Genomic DNA, 25647 nt, shown 5'->3' with positions numbered 1-25647 from the left:
GTCTCTTCGGAGCGCGGGAATAACAAAGCGCGAGGGCGCGCTTCCGGGGAGGGTGACGACTGTAAACTACTAATAAGACACGTTAGCCCCTAGCTAACGGGTCTGACCCTTTAGCCAAGCGGTTAGTGACGTCGCCTTGTGGTGCAGTACACCCCGTATCAAATCCCACACCGGGCAAGAAAATAACTGGTTACATTAGTAAATTAGTAATGATCAAGATGTCACTTTAGTATGGGGAACATTTTCTAAGTAACAAAAACTTAATTTACAGTAATTTAACACTATGAACACTCGTAGTTTTGTGTGTTGTTATGTAAGAACGGACCATATTCATTAAGTGCTAGTAAGGGAGAATAACTCTTCTTGTGGTACTACCACCTTATAAAGGCCATACTAAGCAAAGCATATTGAGATGGTACTACTAATAAGCAATAATTCTGAGGTGATAGAGGGAAAACTCATAATTAATGGCTTACTGGTTGTATAATAAGGCCATGCAGAATAAGGCATTAATGAGTACGTAATAATGACCAATTAAGAGCCAATATGTTGCTAATTTGCATGCTAATAAGCACCTAATTAATGGCGACTACGTTCCCCATACTAAAGTGTTACCCTTTTTTTTGGCATTTTCATTTGACTTGACAGAAAAGACAAGGTGGGGAGAGTAGCTGAAGACGGGCGACAGCTGCTGTGGCAGGATTAAAACCCGCCACCCTGTGTGTCAGACATGTAAGAGTGGCTTTGACACATATGGGGCACTAACTTGCTCTGATTACAGACTTTTCTCAATATTTGACGGGAAAAAAAATCTGTTTCAGTAAGTATTCCAGAAATGGGCTGTTCACTGTAAAAAGTATGGTGTAACGTGCATGGACAAGAAGACCCGCTGTCCGCCGGCTGGCAGGTCTGGTTCTTTAGTCTAGCGGTTAGCGATGTCCCCTGCGGTGCAGGCGACACGGGTTCGCTTCCCGGCCGCGGCAGTTCCTGTGGTTGCGTTGTCCCCCCCGAATTCGCTACACTGGTGACAGCAGTGGGGTGGGGCTAAGATCCATACAAACTTGTGTCTGTTCTGACTTGCGGTCATTAAAAGCTTACTTGTTAACTCTGAAAGGGTGTCTAAGAAGTCCATTATTTCACCACGTCACAATATCAAATGCATCTACATAGCAACTATTTTTCCTTGATTATGACTCATAAATAAACCCACATGGCTAATAACAGTGGGAAAGACAGATATGACTTATCTCTACAGTCAAATAAAATGGGACATTTTTTGTCTCTGGTTGAGTATAATGCACAGACTCAGTCAGCAGAGCAGCCATTCGCCTCCATACACGTGTATCACGTGATCTGTATCATTTCATATTAAACGTGGTTTTATTCGTGTGAGGGTCCGCCTGGGAGGCTGCACATCCACAGACTGACAGGCAACGCGTTTTTATTTGGTAGATTTGTCCCGCTTGAGCGCTGTGAATTAACAACTGTATTTTTTGCCACATTTCACATTCAGCCAACTTGGGTGCTGTGCAAAAGTCTTATAGTGTCAGCAAAAACACCGGTAGGTGAGAAAGGGGGTTGTGGCCCAGTCCGAACACCGGAGAAGGGGGGATACGCACGTCTGGCAGAGGTCTGCACACTACTGAGTGCACTACTCCACTATTGAGCTCCCCCCCCCCCCCCAAAATCTCTTGTCTTGCTCAGGGAGACCTTCCATTCTGCTCATCTCTGTAAATAGTCTTAAAAAAAACCCTCCTTATGTCAACCCTCCTCCCCATCGGTTTCTTGCTTGTAGCCTACTTTGTGACACCTGCGGGTTTTAAAACTTTGCATCAAAAAAATCTTTCGTGCTTTTCATTTCTAAAATTCTCCCTTTCATCGTTGAGTCGCCTGACAAATAAACTATAAGAAAATGCAATAATGTGAGAATAAAAAAAAGGTTAACGCCCTGACGTCCTTTCAGAAACCTTCCCAAGACTGATTGTACACCATAGGTGGAGTTTGACATTTACGGGGGGGGGGGGGGGCAAACGTTTCTTCACTGAGTACACAGTCCAACTATTGTGTGGCGTGTTACTCACGCACATACAGTAACAGAAGACATGAGTGCCAGGCTTGCCATGAAGCCACACAACACGTGAGCACACACAACTGGAGCACACTGGCAATCATGAAGTTGAAGGCTGTTAAAAGCTAAATATCCGTTTGCTTATATTGCACTGTTAGGCGATGATAAAAAGTACTATGAAACAAACACCGTTGTATTTCCAATAGTCACTGATTTATACTGTAGCGAATTCGGGGGACAACGCAACCACAGGAAGTGCCGCGGCCGGGACGCGAACCCGTGTCGTCCGCACCGCAGGAGGCTTCGCTAACTGCTAGACTAAAGGGTCAGACCCGCGAGCCAGCGGCCAGCGTGTCTTCTTATCCATGCACGTTACACTACCACCCTCCTCCTTCGGGAAGCGCGTCCCCGCGCTTAAGCATATCAGCTCCTTCACGCCTCAGGGCGCATGCGTTTCCGATGGCCTTACGGTCGCTCCATCCCACTTCTGACACCAATGTAGCGGATTCGAGAGGCAGTCTGGGAGATCGTCGCCACAGCCGGGACGCGAACCCGTATCTCCCGCTCCGTGAGCGACAACGTTAACCAGTCGACTAAAGCAGTGTTTCTCAACCGGGGGTCCGCGGACCCCTAGTGGTCCGTGGTGTAATTGCAAGGGGTCCGTGAAAATAAAATATCTTTAAAAAAGAGATCCTATGACATTTATAGAAATAGGGTTATTTTACTCAAATGTGACTGAGACCTTTATCTACCTAAACTATAAAGGGTAACAGGACTTTTTTCTCTAATTACATCTGTTTCACAAGTGTCATTTATTGTATTTTAATAAGAGATCTCGCTCCCGTTTGCATTGTTAAAAGTTACTGCATAAAAATCCTGTTGTTACATATATCTGAAAGTTACTGAGTACATATTCTGTGTTGTTACATATATCTGAAAGTTACTGAATACATATTCTGTGTTGTTACATATATCTGAAAGTTACTGAATACATATTCTGTGTTGTTACATATATCTGGAAGTTACTGCATAAGAATTCTGTTTTGTTAACTATATCTAAGTTACAACTGAAAGCTCTTATTTTTGCCCCAAAGAGTGAATAAATGCTATAATGCAATTTAAAATGCAGTTTCTACTGTTTCTATCAAATTGCAACCCCCCCTCCCCCAAGATCAGGTGGAGGGGTCCTCAGGGTAGATCAAAAATACGCAGGGGGTCCAGGACCCCAAAAAGGTTGAGAACCACTGGACTAAAGGGTCCGACCCGTTAGCCAAGGGCCAACGTGTCTACGGAACCATGCACGTTACACTACTTTTAGCCAAACTGAACAATGCTGCGTGTCTGTATGAGTAGCCATGTTGGCTAGCTCTAGCTAGCTAACGTGAGTAAACAAACTCTCACTGCTTCTGATCCGAGTTAATCAGACGTGATGGCGTGGGGGAGGAAGGGGCAGAGACTTTTTTTCTTTTCTTTTTTAAAGATTTTTGTCACAAGTCTGCCACCTGACATGAGCCTGAGAGGACCCGACAGGGTATGCTTTGGTTTCGTTGGGTTGGATCTATTTCTAGGTTTTAGGACATCGACTATTGGGTCATATCGGGTTTGGGCGCTGAAGTTGTGAGCTTATACTTAAGATCGGGAACGTCCATGCAAATGGTAAATACTTGCGATGGAGGCTTCATTGAAATTTTGTCGCGTTTACTGAATCGCCGTCAGGCACCGACGCTCACGTCCACTCTTGCGGAACTTCCCCGAGGGTCTACTTTTTCCTCTAGAACCTGTGGAACCTAGCGCCTACGTTTTCCGGTATGACGTAAGTCACACAGTATATGCGCAAGAGTATTTGGCTACCGTATATGACACAAATGGAGCTCATTGTCTCCAGTTTTGTTCCGCGTGTCTCAGTTGTGTTCGTGCGTGCGCGCGCGCGCGCCGGAGCGCGGTGGACGTGTCACGTGGGTCGCACAGTTAAAATGGCGGGAAGCTGCGCTAGCGAGAGTTAGCGTTGCTGGTAGGAAGTAGGTCCTAAATGTCGGCGACTAGAGACTGGTAAGACACGTTTCTCTCTCTGATGACACACAAATGTCATTGTTTTCATCTGTAAGCCAAGTTCAGATTGTTTCGGAAATGTTTTTTCGATCATTTGCTGTGTTATTTAGACATCAGGGGATACTCGACCTGATGATGATGATGATGACGATTTAGACATAATGTTGTATTGCGACCATATTGGGAGAAGGATGCTGAATATGGAGCTGCCAGGGAAGAGCAGAAGAGGAAGGCCAAAGAGGAGGTTTATGGACGTGGTGAGAGAGGACATGCAGGTGGTTGGTGGGACAGAGGAAGATGCAGAAGACAGGAAGACATGGAAACGGATGATCCGCTGTGGCGCCCCCTAACGGGAGCAGCCGAAAGTAGTAGTAGTAGTAGGTGTTGTATTGCGATCACGATGAAGTCATAGGCTACCACTTGGCTAGTGTGTCGGCTATTGTCGTCTGTTGTCGTCTGTTGTCGGCTGTTGTCGGTGGTTGTCGGCTATTGTCGGCTGTTGGCTATTGTCGTCTGTTGTCGGCTATTGTCGTCTGTTTGGCTATTCGTCGTCGGCTGTTGTCGGCTGTTGTCGGGATGTCTTCAGGTTGGGGCAGCGACGGCCCGACATGGCCCGGTGTGTCACGGCCATATAATGTGTACAGGCGAGTTAAGTTAGGGGTTCATGCAGACCCCCCAGAAGGAGCCTGGAGGCAGCCAGTTGTACTTTGGTCATGATTTTATTATGATAATTAAGTGCCTTTTGTTAATCGATCTCTACATACTTATATTATTTATACGTGAAACTCTTCTCCACTTCATGATGTGCCCAACTCCACATTTGTTTTCCTGGTGTTTGTATTTTAAGGAATACCGGGCATTATTGAGTCCAGCCTTGTCCACGTGCACTGTTAAAATGTTATAATGTTATAATGTTAAAATGTTATAATGTTATAATATTATAATGTTAAAATGTTATAATGTTAAATGTTATAATATTGTAATGTTAAAATGTTATAATGTTATAATATAATGCTAAAATGTTATGATGTTATAATGTTATGATGTTATAATGTTAAATGGTATAATGTTATAATATTATAAAGTTAAAATGTTATAATGTTATAATATTATAATGTTAAAATGTTATAATGTTAAATGTTATAATATTATAATGTTAAAATGTTATAATGTTATAATATTATAATGTTAAAATGCTATAATGTTATAATATTATAATGTTAAAATGTTATAATGTTATAATGTAATGCTAAAATGTTACGATGTTATAATGTTATGATGTTATAATGTTAAATGTTATGGTATTGTAATGTTAAAATGTTATAATATAATGTTAAAATGTTATAATGTTAAATGGTATAATGTTATAATATTGTAATGTTAAAATGTTATGGTGTTATAATGTTATGATGTTATAATGTTAAATGGTATAATGTTATAATATTGTAATGTTAAAATGTCATGATGTCATGATGTTATGATGTTATAATGTTAAATGGTATAATGTTATAATATTGTAATGTTAAAATGTTATGGTGTTATAATGTTATGATGTTATAATGTTAAATGTTATAATACTGTAATGTTAAAATGTTATAATATAATGCTAAAATGTTATGATGTTAAATGGTATAATGTTATAATATTGTAATGTTAAAATGTTATGATGTTATAATGTTATAATGTGATGTGTTGGTGCTGCTTTAACACTCAACCTTTGGGGATTTAATGTCCTTTTAAAACTGGTATTTCTAAGGTTCATTGCATGTTCAGTGAGGTTCGTGGCCCTAGGGCCCATTAAACCCATTGACACTTGAATTGTTTTTTATTGTTTCGGGGAGGCTTAATCACTAGATTTTCTTCAGTCCTCCAGTATTTACTATCACGCTCTGTTGAGTGACGATGACAAGTATGTAGCCTTCATCTATAGTCAGTATCGGTCACTGTGACATGTCCGTCTCCCTGTCTACTTCTCCAGATGTCAGAATACATTTTATAGGTGACTTTAGAAGTACTGACACATCAGTACTCCCACTGATATTTTGATGTACTTCAGGTCACTGTGGGAAAAAACAAAACTCAGGTTTTCATAGTGACAGTATATGATGACAGTATGTGGCCCCTGATAAGAGTGTGTGCGTTAATGTCTAATGAAGTGATTTTCACAGACATCGACGTGTACCTTTACTACACAGCCAGGAATCCTGACCAGACCTTATAGGTTCTCTGTCGTCCGTCCGTCACTCATGTATATACAGTATGTCTACGCTCGTGTCAAGGGAGCACGCAAGCGCGCACACACACGCACACACGGATGCACGTTGGCGCTTCTATAGTTTTCAGGACCCATCAATCAGTGTTTTTACATGCAAGTTAAAAATATGTTTCAATGTAAACAAACTATCTTACTCAAATGAAGGTCAGAACCAACACAAGCATCATGTGATTAACAGAATTTTCCTCCATCCTTTGATTCAGTGTTTTTTTTGTATACCTTAATCTGAGTTCTTTTGGTTGTGCACATGCGCCAAAAGTTACTCGCATCTGACCCAGAAACAACTGACAAAGGACAACAGCAGTACACAACGATTCAGAAGAGGGATGTCGCGTGCTTATAACGCCACTGCAGATGTTCATCAGTTCACATTTCAGCCAGTTGAGAGTTGCCTTCTTCAGGATGAAATAAGTTATCCTGTTAAGCAGCTCCTCAACAATACAGATGTGTTATACCATTAAGATTTTGGACAGACAAAAAAAAACAAAAACAAAATGGAGATATTTTCCAAAAAGTCTCGAGCACAATGTTAGAAGCAAGGTCACTGAAAAACACAGAAACTCTCTCTCTCTCTCTCTCTCTCTCTCTCTCTCTCTCTCTCTCTCTCTCTCTCTCTCTCTCTCTCTCTCTCTCTCTCTCTCTCTCTCTAAATATATATATATTAAACTGGTGTTAAAGCCCAGATATTAGGATGTGATTTTGTGAACCACTGAAGTGCTGTAGACTCGTGATGGAATTGCTCTTCTCATGGCTTCTCTCCTTCTCCTTTGCACAGACTGGACTTGTCTATGCTGGCGAGGAGAGTCTCTTCATCCAGCCCGTCAGCCAGAGTGACCCATCTCAGTCCTTCTCCGGGCTCAAACACCGACTGGTCCGACGCAGACGCTCAGCCAAGACAAGTGACGCTGCAGCTCCGGACACCGACCCCCCTCCCTCTGCTGGGGACCAGCCCACGTACTGCGGCACTGTACCAGGTGAGCGAGAGACCTTTACATAGACCAGAGAAGAGGGGGTTGAGCGGTGGACTGAAATTTCAGATGGCGAGGGGATGTTTTGGTGTGGGCACAAGAGACCCGTCAAAAACTCCTAAATATTCCAGATCCCTCTGCAATGATCTACTTGGAAGTACTTTTAACTTCCACCCTCCCTCCTTCGGCAGGGTTGGTAGCACGTCCCAGAGAGGCCGCGCTAATAAATCAGTGGTTTCAGAGCGGCGTTTACTGGTATCTCCCATCCTTTGATGTTCATTCAGCTCCAGTGTGTGTTGTAAGAGTGGCTTTGTGGAATGCAGCTGTTTTCATATTTAATGTGTAATCTCCCATCTGCGAGCTCCTGTTGGAACCTGCTCAAACCGTTGCCGTTAACGCGTGCGAACTCCAAGCGACGGTCTCTTCTACATCGACATTGTGCGTATTTTCCTAGCGCTCGGTGTGTCTTCGCTGAGATTATAGATTTTTTTTCTGCAGAGAGGAATTCACATCCACTCAGCAGAGCAGAGGTGGCCTCCCATCTGCCGGTGCAAAGCTGTTTTTGTATTATGTCGTTCACCTGAACAGAGGGTCCAGTCAAAACACTAATGACCGACTAGGAAAGTTTTTATGGAAAATCCTAAATAGCGCGAGCGGGGAGATATTCATTCGCTGCCGCCTTGCCAACTGGGAGGATGGAAACTTCTGTTCATTCATGCCTTAAAGCGGCGAGACACAACAAGATGGGCCGTCTCAAGAGCGGAGCGAGTGACTTGCAGCGCCGAAAGGGCCTCGTGCCGTCACGTTAGCTCGGAGACAATTAAAACCCCTCTCTCGACTTCCTGCACGGCGTTCACTCTGTGCACAGCCACCAACCGGCGTGGACCAACCTTGAGAATGTGCTGCACCCCCCCAAAGTTACATAACACCTCCCAGCTCAAGACCACCAGCACTTTTGACAACCTGTATAAATAAATTATTACCAGATGTTCATATCTAGGGCATATGCAACCGCTGGAAGCTCATTTTTCCCCGAAAAAGCTCGAGTTTTTGTTAAAAAAAAGAAAATAATCTGCAGGCCGTGTCGAGCGGATGGTGCCATGCAAGAGTGGAGCTGTGGCAAGTGCAGCGCCATTACTTGACAGTTAACCTGATTCATGTGTTTGGCGTGTGCGTGTCTGTGTGTACATGCACATACGAAAGCGAGGGAGAGAGGGGATATGTATGTGTGCACCTGGCGTCTTGAGGCGAGAGGGATGGAGGAAGGTGCCAGACTCCCAAATTCTTTCCTCTGCACTCACGTCTGCCTGCGTATGCCTGGGTCTGGGGCGTAATGGGGTCTGCCATTTTAGTCTGTCCTCGTCTCTGCCCCCCTCCTTTATTTCTTACCCTTTCCTCCCATCTACCCCGCTGTCCTATCGTCTCATCTCTTATCATCTTCCCCCCTCCCCCCCCCCTCTCTCTCCTTTCTTCTTCTGCCCCATTGTCTTCTCCCCTCTCCTCCAAAGCTTCAGTGAGAGCCTAACGCCGCCCATTTCCTCCGAAACCACATGGTCTCTGGAGAGAGATGCAAACCGAGGCAGACTTTATATCCATTAAAACCCAGTTCTGTGTCCTGAAGAATGCACAATACAAAGCACAGACACACACAGACACACACAGACACACACACACACACACACACAGACACACACACACACACACACTCAGTGACTCTCGAGCGTTCTTTGCTTGCAGCGGCAGCCTAGTTTGGTTAATGAAACGGTCAGATTGCTTCAGTTAGGAGGAGGGTAAAGCTCTCCATCTAAACCTCAGGAATTAATGAGCTTTTTTGTTATTATTTGTCTTGCCACTGCCTTTTTTTGGGGGGGGGGTCCTCCCTCCCTTTTTCTCCCCAATTGTACCCAGCCAATTACCCCACTCTTCCGAGCCGTCCCGGTTGTTGCTCCACCCCCCTCTGCCGATCCGGGGAGGGCTGCAGACTACCACACGCCTCCTCCGATACGTGTGGAGTCGCCAGCCGCTTCTTTTCACCTGACAGTGAGGGGTTTCACCAGGGGGACGTAGCGCGTGGGAGGATCATACCGACCAGAGGAGGCGCTAGTGCAGTGACCAGGACACATACCCACATCCGGCTTCCCACCCGCAGACACCGACAATTGTGTGTGTAGGGACGCCCGACCAAGCCGGAGGTAACACGGGGATTCGAACAGGCGATCCCTGTGTTGGTAGGCAGGGGAATAGACTGCTACGCCACCCGGACGCCCTGCCGCTGCCTTTTTATTTGTCTTTGTACTGCTCCACCTTTTTCCTGATCATGTTTGTTTTACTGTATTGAAGAAATGCATTTCATTCAAAATCTAATTTGGGGAAAAAAATGTCAACAGATCATTAACATGGAGGATCCTGACCTCAAAACACGATCTCGACAGGTGGAACATGTCTTTTTGTTTTTGTTTTTGTTTTTTCAATTCAAACTTTGGGACTCACATTTCCTATATTAGCCTACGAAGAGTTGGATTAATCTCTAGTGCAGGGCGGGGCTGCAGGGGGCTTAAGACAGCTGCTTAAACTAAGTGGGTCTGGGCAAGGCCGGATCTCCGCATAGGCCGACAAGGCCCAGGCCTGGGGCCCAAATTTCCGAGGGGGGCCAAAATTATGGGAGAAGGGGGGGGGAAATAAAATATATTTTAAAATTATTATTTCATTAGTGGCATTTTTTTAACATATCAACAATTCCTATGACACTTTACACGCCAAATAAATATATTGCATTTTACTTTTCATGTTGGTGGGGGGTGGGGGTGAGGTGGGGGGGGGCCTAAAACGGAGGCGAGGCCTAGGGCCCATTGACGTCATGATCCGGCCCTGGGTCCTGGATCAGATTATCCTTCGCCCACCACCGCCGAAGAGAGGAAGGCAGGTGGCGGATTTGCGTTGTGGAGGAAGAGAGGTGAAGGGGTCAGAGAGGATGCAGGCTGTTAAGACACTGCCGGGGTTATGGGGTTCGTGTTGCATCGCCAGGCCGGTGTTACACATGAAACTGTTTCACGCAACCTGTACGCATTTATGGATGGCGAGTCGCGTACTGTTTGTGACGTTACACTGAGCATGTCAAAAAACGCAATCAAACTTACGTGCAGCAGCCAATGAGATTAGCCGGAGCGATATAAATAGAAGGCCCGCTGAATAGTCGTTAAATATTCATCTTACTTCCTCATGTGCCCTAGATTTGATTACGTCTCTAACCCGGCTACATTCTGCAGCTCGGAACAGAGCGGATACACATTTCAAACGGCATTAGGTAAGACAAAAAGTGCTGTATGCCCTCATTTTGGCTGACCTGGCAGATGAGACCGATGGAAAAAGGAGAGGAGAAAGGAGTCCTTCTCAATGTGCAGCTGGCTTGCCAATCAAGAAACCAGCCGCCAGCTCTCTTCATTCCCCCTTTTCTTTCAGGAAACAGACCCTGCGAGCCCTAGGTAAGAACGGGTCAGATGTGCAGGGCGATGTGACGGCGAACAACGGGGACGCTCCGACCGGCCGCTGCATCGCAACTCCATCGGTTAATTGCGAGGAGCGATACTCGGTGCAATGCTCGACTAAGTTGCGTGAAAACATTTCTTCATTTGTAACGTCGGCCTCGGTTTGTGCGACGCGAGAGTGCGTCCGTATGCAACGTGCTCTCGATTCTAATGTCTCCACTCGGGCTTGGGAAAGAGAGGGAAATATCTGTTTATGATGATGTGATATTGCTTGTGCAGACAGAGCAATAAGCCAAGCGCTGGGAGTAATAGCAGCCAGGCCTGTGGTCTGCTCCACATTGGGAGAGAATCTGAAAAATGCTGAAACACCCTCTGAATCCTCAATGCTCAATCCCTCTACAAACACCCACTATAAAGGCTGTGTGTCCTACATTTTTTTACGCTCAAGAATTTTACATTTTGGCACACGAAAACCTTCAAGTTCGTGTGTGTTTGCATGCGTGTGTGTGTGTGTGTGTGTGTGTGTGTGTGTGCGCGCGCATGCAAGAATGAGATTCTGTTTATATGAGTTGTGCGCAGTGTTTTTCCAGCACAAAAGTGTCATTAGTGAAAAGAACTACACAGCATCCACAGGCCTGTCTGTCCTGTGGGAGAGTCCAGAGGCTTTGCTGTCTGGGTCTGCTAAGAGACAGCTGTGCAAGAAGAGGTAGCATCAGGTGCAGGGGCCCTTTATTATTAACTGCCCATCCTTGCCACTCTGTCTCTTAAAAAAACTCCTTCCTCACCTCAGGTATGGCGCTCGACCACACTCATGGGGGCGTCGACAAGATGTTTTTTTCAGGAGGGGGTTATGGGGGTCCCCTAATCTTGATGACAAAAAACAATTGTACTATGCACCTCTCCTTGATAAAGTCTCCTATTTGACTTTGTCCTCCCCAATTGTACTTGGCCAATTACCCCACTTTTCCGAGCCGTCCCGGTCGCTGCTCCACCCCCCTCTGCCGACCCAGGGAGGGCTGCAGACTACCACATGCCTCCTCCCATACATGTGGAGTCACCAGCCGCTTCTTTTCACCTGACGGTGAGGAGTTTCACCAGGGGGATGTAGTGCATGGGAGGATCACGCTATTTCCCCCAGTTCCCCCCCAGAACAGGCGCCCCGACCGACCAGAGGAGGGGCTAGTGCAGCGACCAGGACACATACCCACACCGAGTTGTGTCTGTGGGGACCCCTGACCAAGCTGGAGGTAACGGGGATTCGAACCGCCGATCCCTGTGTTGGTAAGCAACGGAACAGACCTCCACGCCACCCTGAAATTCTCAGATTCTTAATGTTAAAACATGTTATTCACTTTTCAAGTGGTTAGTTATCTACCAACTTCAATTTTGAATTTAACAAATGATTTAGGATTCAAAATATCATTGGTTAGGACCAGTGCGGAGGTGGGTATGGGCTAATGTAAAGGAAATTGAAGCAGCCAAGAGTTATTTTACCGCAATATCTGTATCCGAAATATGAGTTATGATACATCATAGCCTCAAAAAGCCACAATAAACATGAAGCTGCGCTGTGCTGTAGGCTGAAAGGAAGTGGTAAAAAGCTGGTTGAGAAAGGAGAGGTCAAACAACTGCAAAAAAGGCAACTGTGTCATGGTTGTGGGGTCTGGGTCATCAAAGCTCACCTGTTCCCATTCCCTGATTGGCATTTCTGCTCACCTGTGCCCCATTCACCTGATTGCCCCTGCGTTGCTCACCTGTGCCCCATTCCCTGATTGACATTTCTGCTCACCTGTGGCCCATTTTCCTGATTGCCCCTGCGTTGCTCACCTGTGCCCCATTCCCTGATTGACATTTCTGCTCACCTGTGGCCCATTTTCCTGATTGCCCCTGCGTTGCTCACCCGTTCCCCATCCCTGATTGCCCCTGCTTTACTCACCTGTTCCCCATCCCTGATTGCCCCTGCTTTACTCACCTGTTCCCCATTCCCTGATTGGCTTGCCATTTCTGTTGCTACCCCTGCGTTGCTCACCTGTGCCCCATTCCCTGATTGACATTTCTGCTCACCTGTGGCCCATTTTCCTGATTGCCCCTGCGTCGCTCACCCGTTCCCCATCCCTGATTGCCCCTGCTTTACTCACCTGTTCCCCATTCCCTGATTGGCTTGCCATTTCTGTTGCTACCCCTGCGTTGCTCACCTGTGCCCCATTCCCTGATTGACATTTCTGCTCACCTGTGGCCCATTTTCCTGATTGCCCCTGCGTCGCTCACCCGTTCCCCATCCCTGATTGCCCCTGCTTTACTCACCTGTTCCCCATTCCCTGATTGGCATTTCTGTTCCTGCCCTGCCCTGCTCACCTGTGCTCCATTTACCTGATTGGCTCCCCAGCAGTTATAATCCCCTGGGTCGCCCTGCCTCTTTGCCGGATGTTATGTTAACTTTTGGTAGCCGGATGGCTCATGTTTTGTCTTGAGCCTTCCTTGCTGCTGGTGTTGACGTTCCTGTTTTGTGTGAGTTTGTCTGCTTTATCAAAGCATTATTCTAGAGCAGCCTGTCTCCGCTGTCTGCATTTGGGTCCTCAATTCCTGCTGCTGGTGTGACAAACTGTGCTTGGTAGGCCCTTGTGGCCGTCAAACCAGCATGAGCACCCTGTAGCATAATGCCACCTGACCTCCCACAGGGGAAGCTGGACGGTCAATGGCAGCAAGTGAAGGGATGATTGAGCCTCCCTCTTACCTTTTTAAAAACATGGGCATTTAAAGCCAATCATCTCGAGAAAACACACCAGAACATGGGCCAGGTAATGCTGGGGGAAATCCTGGGTACAAGACAAGTATGAGTGGCCCAGGTGATGTAAAATCATGTTGACAGCTGGTCCAAAAATATGTCTCAACCCTTTTCGTGTGTTTACCAGGTTTCCATAGGCCTACGAATGAACACTGTAGGACAACTTGGGTTATCTGATTGTCTGGGCAGGTTAAGCCCACCCGAGCCCCCCCCCCCCTTAAACCAGGCCTGCCTTACTCACCATTGTTGTTTTGTAATGCTGCTGCTATCATGACCTGTCAGTCAGCAGTCATTTATACAAGTCCCAGTAATGGAAACATTATACCTCCCAGGACCTTCAGTATGCAGCCAGTCCCTCATCTGAAGATCTTGAAAGCAGCACCACCCCTGTTGCCACTGACTGCCAATGTCTTTCCAGGGTCATTACTCTTGTTAAAAGAGAGTAATTACCCCAGGAACTGAGTCGGAACAGCAGTCCAGTCATTTGTATGAGGCAATGTTCTCGCTCAAACTGCTGACCAGGCAGCCATTGTTCCTCCGTGCTGCTAAGTGTGGTTATTTTCAAAGTTCAAAGCGCCGTGTTATTTGTCTCACTGCGACTTCAGTACAACAGCTCTCAATGCTACTGAATTGTTTGGCCCCAGCAGGACTATACAACAGTTGTGTTACATGCCCCTACCACGCCGGTCTCATGTTTCTGCCTGGGTGAGATGTGCAATACAGAGTGCATGGGGACTTTCAAGTCTTACACTATCTTTTCTCAAAGTTGTAATTTCTAGGCATGATTTTGTATGCCATATGTTGTTTTGGTTTCACTCATAAGTTGTGTTATTCTTTTAATAACGTATTGGGCAACTCTTAAAAAACAGATACAAGGCATGTGTATGGTACGCACTCATGAATTATTCATCCACCATCCACTGGGGCCACTGGCATATCATAACCAGTATCCCCCAAGCTTGGTCTTTGACCCAATTTGTGTGTGTTTGTGTGTGTGTGTGTGTGTGTGTGTGTGTGTGTGTTTTTTCTTTGTTTCGGACAAGAGTCACAACTTTCTCAAATTTTCGTGTTGTGAAATTAAGATGGTGGTCAATAAAACGCTCAAGTAGAACTCGTTTTATTTTCAACTATCCGACTATCAGATTACGTTATTTGAAGGACTGTTGACACTATTTCACCTCCCCATCCAAAAGAAGAACATTATCCCTGCTCCTCCTCGGGTCTCTGACTTCTGCTGCTGGCGCTGTTCAGTGAAAACATGTAAAAGCCTGCAGCGGAAATGCCAGCATTGTTTGCCATCGTTGAGTTTGGATTTTGCAACCGCAAGAGAGTTTGCAAATAGCACAGGGAACACAGCATCACGTTTCTGCAGGCATACTGAAAGCACCTACAAGCGATGACGGCTGATATTGCATTAGGCTGATCGGAGTGTTTACTGGCTGGTTGACCATTCATTCTTCTTCTAGCACAACCTTGCAAATGTGTCATTCTTCTTCTAGCACAACCTTAGAAATGTGTCATTCTTCTTCTAGCACAACCTTACAAATGTGTCATTCTTCTAGCACAACCTTACAAATGTGTCATTCCTCTTCTAGCACAACCTTACAAATGTGTCATTCTTCTTCTAGCACAACCTTACAAATGTGTCATTCCTCTTCTAGCACAACCTTACAAATGTGTCATTCTTCTTCTAGCACATCCTTACAAATGTGTCATTCTTCTTCTAGCACAACCTTACAAATGTGTCATTCTTCTTCTAGCACAACCTTAGAAATGTGTCATTCTTCTTCTAGCACAACCTTACAAATGTGTCATTCCTCTTCTAGCACAACCTTACAAATGTGTCATTCTTCTTCTAGCACATCCTTACAAATGTGTCATTCTTCTTCTAGCACAACCTTACAAATGTGTCATTCTTCTTCTAGCACAACCTTACAAATGTGTCATTCCTCTTCTAGCACAACCTTACAAATGTAGCAGTCAGTGAGATTCAGTGAGATAATAGTCAGTCCTGTGGTTTTATCATAAAACCTCACGTCAGTCTTAACAATTTGACTTCACATCGTCAGCGATAAGTGTGATGAGGAACATCAAGGATGTGTTGGTGGCCCTGAATTAAACTGAGGAGTTTTGGGATGTAGAGGTAAACTAGGTTATAAGGAACGCCGAGAGCTCTTTCAGTTTTAGCACGCGCTCTTCAAGTTACAGGGACTATTCCAAGAGAGCAGGAGTTTGCTAGCGGAGACACAGGAGCCGTCCTCTTCGCTAGGCCAGTATGACGTAGATGAAGGCTCCAGCCATGCCAGGAGGAACGGGGATGGACTTGTATTGTAAACACATCTTCATCGTCAGCTGTTCCCAGCTTTACCTGGTTAGCTTCTCTGGCAACAGGCCAAGGGGCTCATCTGTCTGTCTGGCTGTCTGGCTGTCGGTCTGTCTGTCGGCATACACCCATATACCTGCTTACTACGTCCCTTTGCCCTGTTGTGTTTATGCATCTACAGGTGTGTGTGTGTGGTTAATCACTGCAGTACAACATCTCTAGGAATTAAAGACGGCAAGAGAAGGTGCAGGGGGAATATTAATTCAGAAGGAAGTGAAACACTACAAAATACACTTGGCAATCAGTTGAACACAGTCCCTGATAAACGACAGGGAAAGTGTACTCACTGAGATTTGTTCTAGAACATTAGTTAAAGCTGGATACAAGAAGATTTACGCGCAAACACATGTCCTTTTCGATACTTTCTGGTGCCAAATGTTTGTTTATTTAAGAAAATAGCTAATCCACAAATATCCAAGTCATACTTCCTTTTGCAGTTTCTCTTCTTCATGGCTACTGTTGGGTGGGACTTGGGAAAAACAATGCGGCGTTACACGTCTTAAGCGTAGTAGCAGGCGAATTCAGAAAAAGGAAGGTGGGGGCGTCCGGGTGGCGTGGCGGTCTCTTCCGTTTCCTACCAACACGGGGATCGCCGGTTCGAATCCCCACGTTACCTCCGGCTTGGTCGGGCCTCCCTACAGACACAATTGGCCAGCTCTGCGGGTGGGGAGCCAGATGTGGGTATGTGTCCTGGTCTCTACACTAGCGCCTCCTCTGGGGTCGGTCGCGGCGCCTGGGGGGGGATAGCGTGATTCTCCCACGCACTATGTTCCCCTGGTGAAACTCCTGTCAGGTGAAAGGAAGCAGCTGGCAACTCCACATGTATCAGAGGAGATGTGGTAGTCTGCAGCCCTCCGCGGATCGACAGAGGGGGTGGAGCGGTGACCAGAAGAGTTATTGGCCATGTGCAATTGGGGAGAAAAAGAGAGAAAAATTAAAAAATAAAAAAAAGAAAGAAAGAAAAAGGAAGGTAGTGGTGAGTTTGAAGAAAAACAAAGCTGTTTTGGGTAACATGCAGATGTGACATCTAGCTTGTAAAAGACCTCAACCAACAGGCAGTACAACATTCCTAGCTAAACCCAGGTTTAACCATGTTCGGACGTGGGTAAGATGCTGACACAGCACTGGGCACAACTGCCCCATTTCAATGGATCTCTGGGATGTGGAGTTGTCGAAAACAAAATCAATCATAAATATCACCGTACACATCAATTAATTTTTAGAAAAATGATGATCTTTTGAAAGAACATAATTTATGATGAAACTTATGATGGTGTTGAAGGTGGAGAGAAGCAGAAAACTGACTTGGCTGGTTGTTTGGTTGCAGGTTAAGCCTCTCAGTAAGGGTATGGTACCCAATAATTGTGAACATTGCTACAAGGATGTTGTGTCCAACCTGGGCCTGTGTGTCTGTTGGTCCCACCGTCTCTTTGTTTGTCTTGTCTGTTTATGGCAGGGAAGAGGAAGGAGAAGCGGTACAAAATGGGTGAGGAGGGCCGAGGAAAGAGAAACGCCATTCGTCTGAATGAAGTGTTCACTGTGGAGACGTTGGTAGTAGCTGATGCCGATATGGTGCAATACCACAGTGCCGAGGCAGCGCAGAGGTTCCTGTTGACCGTCATGAACATGGTAGGACACTGCACTCACAAACACACACATGCATGGAAACACAAACAAACTCTAAACATCCGTTTCATAGTTTTGTTAGCTTTTTGTGATGTGAGCCATGCCTGTTCTTTGAGTGCAAAATTATATGTAATAAATACAGTAATTATGGTAATATTTCTCATACAAGCGTGAACGAGGACAGACCGTTTGAATCACCAGCGACTTATTGGTACCTGAAGTGAGTATCTGCTGTAGTCCTGAGACTGTGCTCTTTTTGATCAGCGGCTCCAATTGAACTTCCAGCCCCCAGTGTTACCCCGGGGTCTGCCTCCGGTCTGCTCCCATTTGGCCATTCCTGGTCTACTCTCAAAGAGAGACTGCCGGAAGGCATCCTTTCCTGGTGTCTGGCCATCTCAGCTGGCTTCTTTTAATTCGAAGGAGAAGCAGCTCTATTCTTAGGTTATCCTACATTCCTCCTGTCACATATAAGCCCTGCCATCTTGAGGAAACCATCAATTCCTGCCACTTATTTTCAAGATCTCATTCTTGGAGCAGAACCCCGAGATCACGCAGTTCCTCTTACCTTCACTTCTAAGGAAGATAGGCTATGTAAACTTGCCTGACTGGGACAGCTGCCTACTCCCCCCCCCCCCCAAAAAAAAATATGACGAGCCACCTCTTTCTGGAAAGGCACCATGGCCTGGGCTGCTCTGGTGGCCCTCTTGCCAAATCTGCTTAGAAAACTAGTAAAAAAAAAAAAGGACGGGATGTATTTTAGGGGTTTGTGCAGACGAAGGAGAAAGGCCAGGGCCAAATCCCTGCGTTTCTCACCCCACAGCTCCTCATAACCTTAGTCCCCGTCAGTCAAATGAATAAGCCTAGTCAGATGGTTATGGGAGGCCAGGGCAGGGGTATGAGGAGAGAGGCAGGGAATGAGCAAAGAAGTGTCCACCAGGAACCTGGGGGACGAGAGCCGAGGCTCATTAGAAGAAGAACGATGACATGGAAACAGCAGAGAAGATAAGAAGAGTTTGAGAGAAATTGTCTAAAGGTGCCGGTGTACTCAAAAACACAGCAGGACTTTTCAGACCAAAAAAAAAGAGAGACACATTTGGAACGAGAGACTAACAAAAAGACGCAGTGTGTTGTGTTTGCATGACGCGGTGTGTGCGAGCGCCTCGTGCCAACAGTCCACCAGTTTGGGAGAACTTTATAGACCCGCTCCCTTTCTGCAGCCGGTCCAGATATCACATGGTTAGTTACATCATGGTTGGTTGGTGGGTCATAGAGTTCGACTTGGTTTTACGGGTTCAGCTCTGGTAAGCTGCCTCAGGAGTTCTTATTGAGGACACTGACACCTGTTTCTTTCTTGAAAAGTTCATGTTGACGTTTTAGAGTGTACTGTCCATTTGACTCAGTGATACTAGACCATGTCCATAACGGGCCACATGGGTACAGGTTTTCTTTCCAGCCCAACACTTGACCAACCCGATTTCACTTATTACGCCGCTCCCATCACGTCTAGATGACGGCGTGCTAATCACCCCTCAACACACTTGTGTGTCTGTGCACGTGGGTGTATGCATCCCAGCGTGCAGGAAGCGCATGTGGGTTTGTCATGTGGGACGGAGGGAGAAAAATGTCGACGTGCTCAGCAAAACAGAAGACAATGTCAAAAAAACCCCCCAAAAAAACAAAGACACACGGCTATTTTGCTATTGAGTTTATCACTGTAGTTCAGCGATAGGCAACATGGTCCAGAAAGGTCCTGTGTGGGTGCAGGTCTTTGTTCCAACCAAGGAGTTACACACCTGAGTCTACAAATCCAGGTCCTTAGCAAAGACTATTGGTTAACTAATAGAATCAGGTGTGTAACTGCTTGGTCGGAACAAAGACCTGCACCCACACCGGACCTTTCTGGACCACGTTGCCTATCCCTGCTGTAGTTGAAAACACTAACACTCCCACAGTAAAAATAGATAAAAGACAAAAATCTGAATGAAAAAAAAACAAAAAACCCCAAGAAAACCAGAAAGGGTAAACGAGAAATTAGAAAAAAAAAAAAAAAAGGATTTCAAAGGGCCCGAGAGTTGGTCGAAGACACAAAAATGAGAGGAATGGAGAGCGTCAATAACAAATACAAACTGAGAGAGAGAGAGAGAGAGAGAGAGAGATGAGGGAGAAGAAAAAAGAAATACAGGAAGCGAGAGATGGCATGCCAGGAAGATACCGGAGCCGGTGGAAAAAGATGAAGAGAAAACAGGGAGTGTGCTGGAGCACAGAGCCGGAGGAGCGGCTGGTGGAACAATGGCAACATTTTGAACGCCGATATGTCAGTGTGAGAAATCCTCACAACCGCATCGACAAAGAGAGACGCTGGGCTGATATCATGTTGTGGCAACACGCGAGTTTCTGTTTGATTATGTGTGTCTTAATACTGCAAAAAAAACCCACATCAGTCATTGTCAGTTGTTGAATGTGGAGCGCCCCGTCTTTTCCATATCGACTACAATTTTGAAGTGTGTTGAAGTGTGTCCAGCTGGAATACGATCGGGCTGGAATGAAAACCTGCATACGCGCAGCCCTCCGTTACATATGGTTGAATACCACCAGTCTAATTGTAGCTATTCTGGTATCGGGCAGGCTGTAAGGCATTTCTGCTGCCGTTGACTGTGACCTGGTATGTTGGGAGCAGCATGAGAGGCAGCGAGCTAATCCACTTTGTCTTATTTTAGTCACAGACAATACTTTCTTTTCATTCTCCTTGGGAAATCATTTGGCTCGGATAGTTTTGTGTTGCCCTATGCGGCGTGTGTTTACGTGTGTGAGACTTTCCGTGGCTGGTCTCCTCCCTCTTGATGGTTTTATCAAACCAGATCACGAGCTGTCCTGAGATGGACGCGGAACACTTCAATAGTTTCAAGAGGATTTCGGGGAGAACAGGCGTTATTAATTAAAAGTTGGTAGATTTCACTTGTAAATGTACTGAACATGATATTGTCTGTAGGAATCAGAAAAATGGATCTAAAAATTCCACTCCTTCTGAGCTGTTTATCTTTCCTTAATGCCTTTTGCCTGACCATTAACCTGTGCTAATAGCATTAATGTTTTTGCTTACGATCTTGCAGGTTTATAACATGTTCCAGCACCAAAGTCTTGGATTCAGGATCAACATCCGCGTCACTAAGCTGGTGCTGCTTCACAGCCGCCCAGTAAGCCTGACCTTTGACCTCTTTTTTGTGGCCTTCTCTGTTACCCTCTGACCCCTCTTTAACCTTCTGAAGACCCAACCGGCCTGACTGTCAGCAGATAGTGGTCCCGCCCCAAAAATGTATCATCTGTCCTTCAAAAGTTATTTTGTTTGTTTGTTTGTGGTGTGTATGGGTGTGTGTGTGTGTGTGTGTGTGTGTGTGTGTGTGTGTGTGTGTGTGTGTGTGTGTGCATATCCTTTTATGGAAAAGCAAGGGCTATTTAAATGTATGCCGCCTGAAGCAGAGACTACTTGAAAACCTACTTTTCAATATGTTTTCATGGGTCCTAGTGATAATAGAAATCATTATCTTGTGTAACTTTGGAAAGCACCATTCTTCCATCTCAAGATGAAGAAAAAGTCTCATCTCAGAAGACCAACTAAGAGGATTAGACATTTTATTCTTAATCTGAAAACAGACCTTATGTCACAAGTCTTCAGAGCAAACCTTTAAAGGGATTCTCTTGCAGTGCTTTGACGGATCTGACTGAGAACACCGGACTATGGTACTGCTAATAAATATTGAGCTGAAGAAATTACCACTCCAGCTTCAAGATCATCCTAACACTGACTCTGTTGTTATACGTATTGTGAGGCCCTCTGTACGGAAGCCCCGAGAGGCAAGTAAGAAATTCTCGTGATCCATTTTCTAAGTCTGATCTAAATTGTGTTGTCTCCTGTGTTTATGACTTAAGAACAGGTGAATGAAAGGTTTTACCAGGATAATCTTTCCAAGTCCCTTTTTTTTTCATCTATTAAACACGTGGAAACAAAAGTTTAGCTAGGTGAAAAAAAGAAAAAGTTTTGCCAGGATAATTTTTTCAAGTTACTTTTTATTTCATCTGTAAAAATAAAATAAAATGAAATACAGATGGGAATAAAAGTTTTGGCAGGTGAAAAAAAATTCAGTGCAGTCGACTTAACTTAGGTTGGAGCTGTTGGTTAGCTCTGAACAATATGTTTTTCACTCGGTAGCTAGCGGGCTAACGGCTAACATCAGTATAGCTAATGCTAATGGCAAATTAGCGCTGATTGAAATACATTTCAAGCCAAAAGAAGAAATGACAGTAATGTTACATAACTTGCTAATACATAATATATGTACCTTGTGTTTAGAGTGCATGGAGAAATTAAATCGGACCTAGAAGAAAACATGGATGCTTTTAGTCCTATTTAGAACATTGTCCGTGGATTGTCACCTTGTTGTGGTGGAGAAGCTTGCTTGGTGCTGAGTTCCCCAGAGCAATGCTGTCTGGAGCTATGCTGCTGGTAGGGCCACCCATGGCGGTAAGGTCAAGGGGGGGGGGCAAAGACAAAGGGCAATGTAACCAAGACCTCAAGGGTGGAACGGGCAGAGGATGATGGCTGACTTTAGGGAAGCATCACAACAGCTGGGAAGGCGGATGAAGGCTGCAGCAGAAATGGGCCCTCAGTCGTCTTGGACTCCATGCCACTGGATCCTGACCCAGATCTGTCAAGGGCCGTGTGGTATCCGTATGTGCACCAGTCTCCCCACGTTAAACAAAGTCACGCACAGGCATCCTCCATAAAGTGAATCCACCCTAACATCCTGGATTAAGTCCTATGGTGACCGGCATGTGGCAATGGGGGCAGGATTGTGAGATCTGGAAGCCCCTAGTCATGAGCCGGCACATCAGGTGGTGGGTGCTAGATTCAGTCACTGGGCTCTTGGAATGAGGTAGAACGAGCCCTTCGGTAGCTGCACCCATGACTGAGCAGTTCTCTTTAGGATCCACTCTGCTCACCCCAACTGGGGATAGGGCTACAAAAGGTGCCCCGAAAATAGCATGCCTCAAACCTCCTGACTAAAATACCACAACCAGAGGGATCACCATATTCGGTCAGAAACAGAAACAGGAACTTTGGAGCCTGGAATGTGCACACACTGATGGATAGTGCAACCAGTGACAGACCGGAGAGGAGAACCGCGATCATCACTAGAGAACTGAAGAGATGTCGGATTGACATAGCTGCCCTTTCTGAAACCCGATGGGCAGACGAAGGACAACTGAAGGAGGAGAAGGGTGGCTATACTTTCTTCTGGAAATGAAAAGCTGCTGATGAGCCCAGGATCCATTTCATTGTATTTGGATTTGATCAGGAACCAGATCCTCGCCCACCTGTCGGAACGTCCTGTGAGACTCAGTGAGCCTCTCATGACCATCCATCTGGTGCTTGCCAACAACCAGATGGCAACAGTTGTGAGTGCCTATGCCCTTACTTTAGATTCTGAAGAGGAGGTAAAAGAGACCTTCTATGCCTGCTTAGATGAGAAACTGTCAAGGATCCCAAAGGAGGATAAGATTATTTTCCTAGGAGACTTCAACGCCAGGGTTGGCCGGGATCAACACCTCTGGAAGGGCACTATAGGAAAGGAAGGCATCGGGAACATCAACTCCAATGGAGTTCTGCTTCTTAACAAATGTGCTCAGTACGACCTCACCATCACTAACACTCTGTTTTGCCATAAAAACAAATTTACGGCATCTTGAAGACACCCCCACTCCAGACAGCAGCATCTTCTTGAGGATATCATTGTATGAACCAGGGACCACCGTGACATGAGCATCACGAGGGCCATGGTCGATGCAGATGACTGCTGGATAGATTATTGTCTCATCCGCTCCACGATGTCCATCAAAATCAAGAGGAAGAAGAGGGTTCAAAAGAAGCAGATCTGGCCAAGATTGAACCTTGAAAGCCTGAATGAAACTGCCACCAAGCAGCAACTTCAGGCCTCTCTTGGGGAAATCCTCCAACAGGAATGTCCTGATGACCATGAGAGGCACTGGAGCCCGCTCAAATCCACCCTCCTCGACACCTGCAAAACCAACCTTAGGTACAAGTCCAGAAAACACCAGGATTGGTTTGATGAGAATGACACAGAGATAGAGCAGCTCATCTCCAAGAAAAGGAAAGCCTTTTGTTCCTGGCAAAATTATGTAACCTGCAAGGCTAAAAGAGTGGCTCATTCCAGAGCCAAGGCGGATGTCTGGAGATAGGTTAGGGAGCTTAAGAACTCAGGATGGACCGAAAACGCTCTGGAAATCCAGCGACTGGCAGACTCGGGTGACACCAGAGGCTTTTTCAGCACTACTAAGGCTGTCTATGGTCCAAGCAGCTGCGGCATAAACCCCCTGCGCTCAAAGGACAGGCAGGAGCTGCTGAAGGACAACAAGTCCTTAATGCCCGATGGAAGGAGCACTTCCAGGAACTCCTCAACCCCAACAGCACAGCTGAACCAGACATTGCCAGCCACATCCCCAGAGTCCCATCAGAGAAGACATTAGGGAAACTCCCACCATGACAGGTTCAAGATGCCATCAGGAGCCTTAAGAACAACAAGGCCACTGGTCTAGATGGGATCCCAGCTGAGATCTTAAAGGAAGGAGGACCAGAGCTCTTGTACCACATCCACGCCCTCCTCCTCAAGATCTGGGAAAAAGAAGAACTTCCCTCAGAGCTCAGGGATGCTCTAATAGTGGCCATATTCAAGAAAGGGGAGAAGGCTGAATGTGGAAATTACAAGAGCATCTCACTCCTGTCAACAACAGGCAAAGTCTTGCAAACTGACTGCGACCACTGGCTGAGGAAGTATTCCCAGAATCTCAGTGTGGCTTCTGCCCACCCAGAGGTACAGCAGACATGATATTTACAGCATGCCAACTCCAGGAAAAATGCCATGAACAAAGGCAGCCTTTATATATGTCTTTCATAGACCTGACAAAGGCTTTTGACTCAGTAGACCGCCAGGCTCTGTGGAGCATAATATCAAGATATGGCTGTCCTGACAAATACATCAGAATATTGAGGCCTCTACATGATAGCATATCAGTCACAGTGGTCAGCAACAGCAGCTCTGAGTCAGAACCCTTCACTGTGGAGACAGGGATCAAAAAGGGATGCATCATCGCACCCACCCTGTTTGCCATCTTTATTGCTGCCATACTTCACCTCATTGAAGAACTGCAACAGGGAAACCCAGTCCTATACAGAACTGATGGCAGGATCTTCAACCTTAATAGGTTCAAGGCCAAGAGCAAAGTCTGCAACACCACCATCATGGTGCTTCAGTATGCAGACAACGCCATTGCAGCACACTCCGCGGAAGACCTCCATGACATTCTGAATTCCTTTGCCAAGGCATACAGAGACCTAGGTCTAGCATTAAACACCAAGAAGACCCAGGTGCTATATCAACCTCCATCTACCCAGCCCACCATAAAAGTGGACAACCAAATTCTTGAAAATGTCGATCACTTCCCCTACCTCGGCAGCCTTCTCCTCAAAAGCTAACATCGACTCTTAGGTCAATCATCACCTGAGCTGTGCCAGTGGCGCTTATGCCAGACTCAGGAAAAGAGTCTTTGAAGACCAAGAGCTAAAGACCCAAACAAAACTCCTGGTCTACAGAGCTGTTATTCTCCCCACTCTGCTGTATGGAGCAGAGTCATGGACCACCTACAGCAGGCACCTGACAGCCCTGGAGCAATACCACCAAAGATCCTTACGAAAGATCCTCAGGATCAGCTGGAAGGACAGACGCACCAACATCAGCTTTTTGGAAGAAGCCAACATGACTAGCATCACCACCACAATAATGCAGCACCAACTCCAATAGACAGGCCACATCCGCATGTCCAACACACGTCTCCCCTGTACTCCCAGCTGAAGGAAGGTCAGCGAGCTCTTGGCAGGCAAGAGAAACGTTTCAAGGACAATATCAAGACCAGTCTGGAGAAATTCAACATCACA

The 25647-nt window shown here is 45.9% G+C and overlaps 1 protein-coding gene across 1 annotated transcript in view; it reads left to right on the top strand.

The window, feature by feature from the left end:
• The window catches only part of adamts17 (ADAM metallopeptidase with thrombospondin type 1 motif, 17), a 124656-nt gene that overhangs the window by 5987 nt on the left and 93022 nt on the right, over positions 1-25647 (top strand). The window contains exons 3-5 of the mRNA XM_056279402.1: positions 7168-7366; positions 17470-17642; positions 20750-20833. Of these exons, the coding sequence (XP_056135377.1) occupies positions 7168-7366; positions 17470-17642; positions 20750-20833 (456 nt within the window). The remainder of the gene's footprint in view (positions 1-7167; positions 7367-17469; positions 17643-20749; positions 20834-25647) is intronic.

The sequence above is a fragment of the Lampris incognitus genome, chromosome 4, assembly GCF_029633865.1.
Source record: "Lampris incognitus isolate fLamInc1 chromosome 4, fLamInc1.hap2, whole genome shotgun sequence".
NCBI classification, from domain to species: Eukaryota; Metazoa; Chordata; class Actinopteri; order Lampriformes; family Lampridae; genus Lampris; species Lampris incognitus.
This window is presented reverse-complemented; position numbering and strand designations above follow the sequence as displayed.